The sequence below is a fragment of the Chlamydomonas reinhardtii genome, chromosome 2, assembly GCF_000002595.2.
Source record: "Chlamydomonas reinhardtii strain CC-503 cw92 mt+ chromosome 2, whole genome shotgun sequence".
NCBI classification, from domain to species: domain Eukaryota; kingdom Viridiplantae; phylum Chlorophyta; class Chlorophyceae; order Chlamydomonadales; family Chlamydomonadaceae; genus Chlamydomonas; species Chlamydomonas reinhardtii.
Genome location: NC_057005.1, coordinates 1,834,900 through 1,843,337, shown reverse-complemented (window position 1 = coordinate 1,843,337; position 8,438 = coordinate 1,834,900). Strand labels below are relative to the sequence as shown.

The window sequence follows — 8,438 nt, the reverse complement described above, 5'->3', positions numbered from 1 at the left end:
GCTGTCACTGCGGGAAAGTATGGGGATGGCTATGGGCTTCATGCCGGAGGAGGCTCTAAGTGCCTTCTCTCGTGAGGAGTTGTGGTTAGTGCGCCCGCCTGCGGGGCTTGCGCCACCTGTGTGGGATGTGGTGTGTCTCGCTGCTATGTCTGCCCTGGACTTTGGTCGGCAGCGTGTGGTTATGGCCGGGTTGGCGGCGCGAGCGAAGCTGCCGTCGGCCCGGGTGCTGAGCATTGGACTTGCCGTCGTAGCTGACTTCTGGGGTCGTCTCCAGACGTTTGTGACTTTGGGTATCAGGCCAAAGGGTTGGGACGCTGTGCCGTTTGCGCATCCCTTCATGTCTCGGGCTGTTGGTGACGGCATGGTTTTGCGCTTGCCGTATGACGCTGATTCCCCGCCCCCCTCGCCGTGAGAGGTTGTGCGTGGTTGGTGGCTCTGTGTGTGGGCAGGATGCACGTGTGGGCGACCGTTCTAGTACCTGGACGCTTGCGCCCTGGTTAGTGCGTGCGCTGTGCGTGTGTCCTGCGGCCTAGACGTTTCCCGGCACTCCTGTGCCTAGGCTTGTGGCGTTGAGGCCCAGCGGTGGGGCTCTGGCGGGTTGAGGCTTGGCTAGGACTCACTGTGCGCGGAGTCACACGGACTTTGCCCGCGGGAGAGTTTGCAGCAAAGTCGGGGTTGGGCCCTGATAGCATGTGATGGCTCGGCGTCTTCGGGAGCTGGGACTGTCCCCTCTGTAACATCCGCATCCATAATTGAACCCACCTGGAATGCAGCCAGGCAGCGTGTGCCGGCTCGATTTCAGCAACATGGTTGCATCCGGGGGCAGGCGCGCTTCAGCCAGCATTCATTTACAATCTCTCCGGCATGCACGCGTCTGTGCACGGAATGTTGCGCTGCAGTCTCGTCTTGCGCCCCACAGTACGTCTTCTAGGCTTCTCACGCCACACCCCGAACAAGACCACCCATTGACCAGCCCAACTGGCACCATGCGCCATTGCACTCCCACGCATTTGTCGTACGACGGACGACGGTAGATATACAGGACCAGATATCCTTCCCCCAAACGCTCCACAAGTTGTGGAGCTTGAACGTGGACCCTTCGTCAGCCAACTTCACTACCCAACCGTGCGTGCACAAATGTGCAGCCGTTACTCGAACACTGCAAAAGTTCGAATGTGAACACGTCGGTGTGCCACACACACAGCATCAAAAGCGCGGAAACGAATGCCCGCAAACAGGCAAAGTGCGAACAGCACTGCCGTACTAGTTTCGTGTGCAAGAGCAATCGAGTGACAGCTTGCGGACTGACCTCGGCTTGGAAGCCCCTTACACCTGCCAAGTGCTCTTTCAGCTTCAATGGGTCGTTACGAGAGTGACGGGTACCCATCGAAAGCGAATGGGACAGATGCTCTCACTGCACTTCCAGATCCTACTGTACCGCCTAATGCTGCGCTCTTCGTTTACCCCCAGCAGCCCAACATGTGTTCTTGGGCGGGCTCGCACGCCCCAGTGTGTAGCCCAATGTGTTCCAACAATGCGGACTCCGGCTCACAGTCAAGTATTGCTCCTCCCTTCTCTCTGTATGAAGATCATGCACGCCATTGTACGGTATTCGTGAAATCAGCAGGCTCGTACCCTGCTCGTGATTTGTCCAATCAGCCCAGAAGACCGCCGGTCAAGCTAGTTGCAATCGACGGCGAGGGCGAGGCGCCAAACAGGCTGTAGGTGCCACTGCCAGATGTGGTGTTGTTGAGGTTACCCCCACCCAGGTTGCCCAAGCCGCCCAGCCCGCCGCCTCCACCACCGCCGCCCAGGCCAAGCGAGAGGCCGCCGCCGCTCAGGCCACCTCCCAGCGCGCCTGAGCCCATGCCCAGGCCGCTCAAGCCGCCGAGACCACCGGTGCCCATCACTCCACCTCCGCCTGCACCGCCGCCACCTGCACCGCCGCCAAGTGTGGCCGCAACCAGCAGGCTGCCCTGGCTGCCGAACGCGCCGTGCGTGCTGCCGCCCATGCCCGCGCCCAGACCAGACTTCAGGCCAGACAGCTGGTTGTGGTGGCCGAAGAAGTTATTGCCGCTGTCCAGCGACGTCACGGCGGACAGGTTGTTGCCACTGCCGAGCGCACCCTGGCCCGCGCCCGCGCCCGCGCCGCCCTGACCGGCGCCCGCGCCCGGCCCGCCACCCAAGGTCAGATTGCTGAGGCTGATGCTCTGGCGCAGGTGCTGCTGCTGCGCATGCTGGACAGCAGTGGCGTGCATGTGCGCGTGTAGAGGCCCGTTGCCGCCACCGGCCTGCGCCTCAGCCTGGCCGCCGCGCATCCACGACGCGACCGCACCGCCACCCAGGGCCTCGCCCGCACCTGCGAAGCCGGCATTACCCATGCCGCCCGCGCCGCCGCCGCCGAGGCCATTCATGCCGGCACCGGTCGGGCCACCGGCAGCCGACAGGCCTGAGAACAGCAGGTGGGAGCCTGCACCGGGGTTGCCGCCCGCATTGCCGGCCGCTGATGCAGACGCGGCAGCCGCCGCTGCGGCAGCCTGTTGCTGCTGTTGCTGCAGGGAGCGTCCCAGGGCGGACCACTGTGCGTTAGCAAGTGCGTCTTGTTTGGCCTGCGCCTGCGCCTGGGCTTGCGCTTGGGCTTGCGCCGCCTGCTGAGCCGCAAGGGACTGCTGCCGTGCCAGCAATACCTGCGCCTGCTGCTGCGCCTGGCGCTGCTGCTGAACCGCCTGTTGCTGCTGTTGTTGCTGCTGCTGGTGCTGCAGCAGGTAGCTAGTCAGCTGCTGCGCCTGTTGTGCGGTAAGACCGGAGCCCTGCGCCTGGAGCGCGGCGGCCGCGGCGACCGCCTGCTGCTGGTGCTGCTGCACCTGCGCCTGCAGCACCTGCTGCTGCAGCGTGGCCTGGCGCACCTGCTGCCGCTCCTCGGCTGCCGCCTGCTGCGCCTTCATCTGTTGCTGCTGCAGGTTGCGCTGCTGCTGGAGCTCCAGCTGTTGGCGCAGCTCCGCCTCACGCGCAGCAACCGCTGCAGCCGCCGCAGCGTTGCCACCCATGCCTGCACCGTTGAAGTTGCCGCCGAACAGCGAGAAAGCGCCCACCCCATTTTGGCCTGTCCCCTGGCCCGCACCGCCACCAGGTCCTCCGGCGTTGCCACCGAGCGCATCCTCCGCAGCAGCTGCAGCAGCCGCAGCTGCCAGTGCTGCCAGCGTCTGCTGCTGGTGCTGCTGGTACTGTTGCTGTTGATGTTGGTGTTGCTGCTGCTGGGAGGCGTTCTGAGCATGCGCGTGAAGCATCGCCTGTGCCTGCGCTTGCGCCTGGATATGCGCCTGTGCCTGCGCCTGCACATGCGCCTGCGCAAGCAGCTGTGCCGCGTTCTGTGCGACCATGCTGGCGTTCGGCCCGCCCTGCTGCCCCTGCGGCCGCACCTGCCCGCTGGCGTTCAGGTGCGAAGCACCCTGTCCAAACATGGCGCGTGGCTGCTGCTGCTGTTGAAGTAGCGCTGCTTGCTGAGCTGGCGGCAGGTGGCTGGCGCCCTGGCCCATGGTCGCTGCCGCCGCGGCTGCCGCCGCCGCGGCCGCCGCGACCGCGTGCTGCTGCAAACCAAGACCGGACAGGCCCGCCTGCTGACCCTGCAGCATCTGCGCCTGCTGCTGCAGAGGCGCATGCGGCGAGGGGCTCGGCGTCGGCCCGTGCAGCCCCGCAAACTGCTGGGGAACGGGCGCCTGCGCGTGCAGCTTCGGCATCAGGCCCTGCTGCTGCTGAGGCTGCTGCTGCTGCTGCTGCTGCAGCGGTACCTGCGGTCCATGCGGCTGCTGCTGCGGGGACAGCGGAAGCTGCCACCCGAAACCCGCAGTGGCCTGGCCCGCCTGGCCACCGGCAAGGCCGCCGGCCAAACCGTTGGGAACACCTGGGCCGTTCAGGCCGAGCAGGCCGGACCCCTGCGACTGTAGGCTGCCGGAGCTGGTGAGCGGCAACGTGCCCGCACCCGACGGCGCTGTATCCAGCTGCGACCCCAAGCCCAGCAGACCGCCGGCCTGAGCGCCCGCACCGCCACCGAGTCCCTGCATCTGCTGGCTGTCGAGCATGCCGGCAGCACCTGCACCTAGCTGCTGCAGTTGGTGCGGTTGCAGCAGGCCCGAAGGCGCCTGGCCGAGTTGCAGCTGCCGCATAGCCGAGTCGGGCGACGGCCCGCGGAACTGCATGTCAAGCGACGCAGCCTGCTGCAGCTGCCCGAGCCCGTTCGACGCGAGTGTTCCGATACCCGGGCCCAGGTCGGCGCCGGGGCCTAGCAGCGGAGACATGCCCGCCTGCAGCGGCGGCTGCAACATCGCCTCCGTAGGCGGCGGCGGCGGCGGCAGCGGCGGGCGGCCGAAGTGCGGCTGCAGCGCTGCGACATCAGTGGCCTGGTCCACCGTGCCGGCCACAGCCGCGTGCGCAGCGCCACCCTGCTGCGGCGCCACTTGAGTTGCGAGCGGGTCCACAACACCCGGACCTCCTGCCGGCGGCACCGGCAAGGGTGCTTCCGCAGCGGGCGCAGCCGCGCCCGCCAAGCCTGTCCCGCTGCCCCCGCTGGGGCGCAGCGGCGGAAAGTTGCTGTGATTGAGCTGCGGCGCTGGCGGCTGCGACGACGACGGCGGTGCCGCTGCCGCTGCTTGCCGAGGAGGCGGCGGCGGTGGTGGCGGCGGTGGGGGAGGCGGCGGCGGCGGCGCGGCGTGCTGCTTGCCGGCCTGCTTTGAACCAGCCGGAGGGGCTGCACCGCGCGCTGCAGCGTGAGAGCCAGGCTGAGCAGCAGCAGTGGCGCCCTTGCCGGTGGCATCTGCACCACCCTTTGTTGCGCTCTTAGCTGCGGCCGGCTGCTGAGCGGATAATGCGGCACCACCTGCCTTCCCGCCCTTGGCCACAGTCATCGAGGCCGGCACGATCAGCACGTGCGGCGCCGCGTCCTTGCCCTTGCCCGCCTTTCCACCTGCAGCGTCATGCTCCTTGCCCTTTGATGCCGCCGAGGCGGCAGGGGTCGTGCTAGTGCCCTTGGCCGGTGCCGCCTTGCCAGACGGCGCCGGTGGCGGTGGCGGCGCTCCGCCGTTCTGCTGCGCATGCGACGGCTGCTTGCCGCCGCGAGTGGTTGCTGACGTATTCGTGGCAGCAGCGGCTGCCACCGCCTCTGCCATGCTTTCATCTAAGCTGCCCGCCCGCGACTGCTTGCCGGAGCCCGCGTGCTGCTTGCCAGGTTTGCCGCTCGTGCTACTGCTCGCGCTGGCGATGCCGGTCGCGGGTGCCGAGTCCGCCCGCGGCTTGCTGCTCGCCCCGTGCGGGTCCTTCTCCTTCTCCTTGCCCTTGCCCGCTCCCGCAGCAGGTGCGGCTGGAACCACCACCGGTGCCGGTGCGGGCGGCTCCGGCTCTGGCTCCTCCGAGTCCGACTCCTGGTGCCGCTGCTCCTCCACGGCTGCAGATGCGGCAGGCGCCTTCTTGGCTTTGGTGGCGGCCTTGGTGGCCTTCTTCTCCCGCTTTGCCGCCTCCTTCGCCTCGTCCTCCTCTAATAGCCGTAGCAACTCAGCCTGTGCACAGGTCAAACGCAATGTGCACGTCAAGTATGCTCGGTGGAGATACCAACCGGCCGCGCCCATGCTGTGTACCCTTGTGCACACGGCGAGGCACCGCTCTGCGCCCGTATTCACCTCCGCGCGCTTGGCACCTAGCTCCTTGTACGCGTTCGCCAGCTGCTGCTCCAGGAGGCCGTGGCAAAGCACGGTGAAGAGCAGCAGCGCGTTCCGGCATGCCGTCTGGTCGCGGAACGCAACCTCCACCTGCGGCAAAGCATGATGTTCATGCCTCGTGCCCCTGCAACTCGTGTCCCGCGCCACACGTGCCCGCGCAGCAGCACCCTCTGATCAGGCAAACGCACACGCCTGCGCATACGCCCGCGGCCATTCTAGCGCATGCGCCGACCCAGGAACGCACCTGCGCCTTGAAGATCAGCAGCGCCGAATCCTGCAGTGCCTCACGCGCCAGCTCCGGCGTTTCCGCATGCCGTATCGTCTCCGGGCTGTCCTGGTCCCCAGCAGACGCGTCGAACGCCTGCACGACAGCGGCAGCCATGTTTAAACCCGTCGTAACTTGGTCGTTTAACGCGCCCTACTATCGGATGCACCAGCCGACTTGATATTCGTGACACCATGATACCGTGCCCTCGTTCGCCCTTCCCGCACCTTTTGCTCCTGCACCTCCTCTGCCTTCTCAAACAAGCACGCCTCGCCCGGGCCCTCAACGCGCACGCGGCCATCGCTCGCGCGCAGCTCGTGCCGGTCGCACAGCAGCAGCCCTGTCGGCCCGGGCGGCGGCGCCGGCGGTGCGCCGTTTGCTGCTGGGGCCGCCGCTCCCGCTGCCACCGTTGTTGCCGCCGCGTCGCGGCCAGGCTTGAGCTCCTTGAATGCGCGCGTCACGTTGCTGCGGCACTCCTTACAGATGCGCAGCTGCAGCTTCATGCTCACGTCGAGCTCGCCGAGAAAGGTCTCCTCGTCCAGCGTCATGAGCGCCTCCCGCCGCTGCTGCGGTAGCGTGGCCCAATAAGCTAGAAGCTCGTCCGGCGCGACCGGCCCCGTGTGCAGCTTGCACTTGTTCACGCCCGGCCGCTTGCACCAGCCGCTACCGCACACCTCGGCGGACGAGAAGTGCTGCTCGCGCTCAAGGTCCCAGTCCCGCGCCTGCTCGAAACGGCCGAACGGGTGCGCCGAAAGCAGGTCGTCTGTGAGCGTGACGGACCCGTCCTCCAACACCCATAGCCCCGAGAAGCAGGCGTGCCCCGACGCACAGATTGCACAGCTGCGCTGCCCTCCGCTCAAGGAGGATGAGCCGTTCTTTGCTGCTGACGCAGCCGCCGCCTGATCCGCGACGTACGTGCAGAGGTCTTCGTACTGCAGCTGCACCAATGCGAAGCAGCCCGAGCAGTACAGCGACCGCACGCGCGTGAAGAGGTCCTTTTTGGACAGCCGCAGCATCTGCCGCCGCTGCTGCAAGCTGAGGCTGCACCAGTAGCTCTGGAGCCCTGGGTCTAGGCACTTGGGTGCTTGTGGCACCGTCGAGACTAGTTCTAGATGCTGCGGACATACCAGAGCGCCGGACGCCGCCTTGGCCGCAAGCTGGTGTTGCTGGTGTGGCGAGCTAGCTTGCCGCGCGTGCCCACCCGCCCGGGAGCTGCTGCTACTGCTCCCGCTCCCGGCATGCGGATCAGTCGGTTGCAACCCTGCGTCCGCTGCTTGCTGCGCCTGCCGATGCGGCGGGACGCCTAGATTGGGGCCATGTGGCCCGCCTATGTTGCCCGAAGGCAGGACTGTTGTCGAGGTAGCGGCAGGCGGTTGGGGCTTCCCGGGCTCCTGCCCCTGCAGATCGCCGGCGGCAGCGCCCTCATGATCATATATGAGCTGCCCTGGCACAGGCGGCGGCGGCGGAACGGTGAACACCGCCCTGTTTCCGCTCGTTTTGCGGTTAACACAGGGCATCCTGGCTGCACCTGCTCGACCCGCCTACTCTAGTGAGCTGTACAGTGATGCATTCAAATAAATGTCTGAGAGGTCCAGTGTACAGCGCTGCAGCTGCTCTCAAGCCAGCGCCAATGAGCCCGCAAACCTGCACACACAAACCACGACCAGGGCGCGTCAGCATTCACATATCAGGATAGCCATGCCTGAATATAAGGATGATGCCGTCTGAGCACGGTCGCGGCCTGCGCTGCTCTTGCACAAGCAGCGGCGCACAAGCGGGCCTGGGTGCTGCACCGCCGCAGGACCAGCAGCGGCCGCGAGCGGCCAGAACCGCTACCTAGCAACGTTGCAGCGCCACTAAAGTTGACAGGCACTGCTGCCCGGCCCCAGAGCGGTCTGTTCAACGCGCAAAATCCGACCTGCTTTCGGCCGGAAGCATTTGTTTTCGGCTACCCCGCGCCCTTCAGCGGCTCTGAATTTGGTGGAGACCATGAAGCAAGCCTGGCCTTGCGCGCACCTGGGGCCGAGTCCACTGAGTTGACCAGCGCAAGTTTCTTCGCAAGGCCCTTTGTATCGATGTTTGGGCAATGTTTGCAGTTCAGCTAAGGTAAGCCGTGCACCTGGTCTGTGCTAAACAATCAAGCACCGGCATGTTTTGGGCGGGCCCATCCGCACTCGAGCCCTGATCGATCCGATGGTGGCACTGCAAGCTTTGGGCTTGGAAAGCAACAATGTTTTATTGCTTTTAGTTTTGATCACTCCCGAGGTAAGCACGCTTGACCGCCTGCCGAGTTGTCGTGGCTGCAGCACAGTGATGAACAAGATGGCTCTATTAGCGTAGAACAAAGCCAGTCCGGGACTTTGGACGAGGACAGGCGCTTGTTGAGCCCCTGGGCCCCCGCCTCCCGCCCCCTCCCGCTGCTCGAGGTGCGACGGTACGTTGCGAGGGGCAGGTTTCCCCCGCCC

The 8,438-nt window shown here is 66.1% G+C and overlaps 1 protein-coding gene across 1 annotated transcript; it reads right to left on the bottom strand.

The window, feature by feature from the left end:
- Positions 1-836: 836 nt before the first annotated feature.
- On the bottom strand, positions 837-8,305 carry CHLRE_02g087200v5 (uncharacterized protein). The gene is made up of 5 exons (XM_043059355.1): positions 7,990-8,305; positions 6,201-7,617; positions 5,953-6,069; positions 5,670-5,798; positions 837-5,549 (listed from the first exon to the last, which is right to left on the bottom strand). Exons 2-5 carry the CDS (start codon positions 7,488-7,490, stop codon positions 1,656-1,658), a joined length of 5,430 nt encoding a protein of 1,809 aa, XP_042926989.1. The 5' UTR covers positions 7,491-7,617; positions 7,990-8,305; the 3' UTR covers positions 837-1,655.
- Between the last annotated feature and the right edge of the window lie 133 nt (positions 8,306-8,438).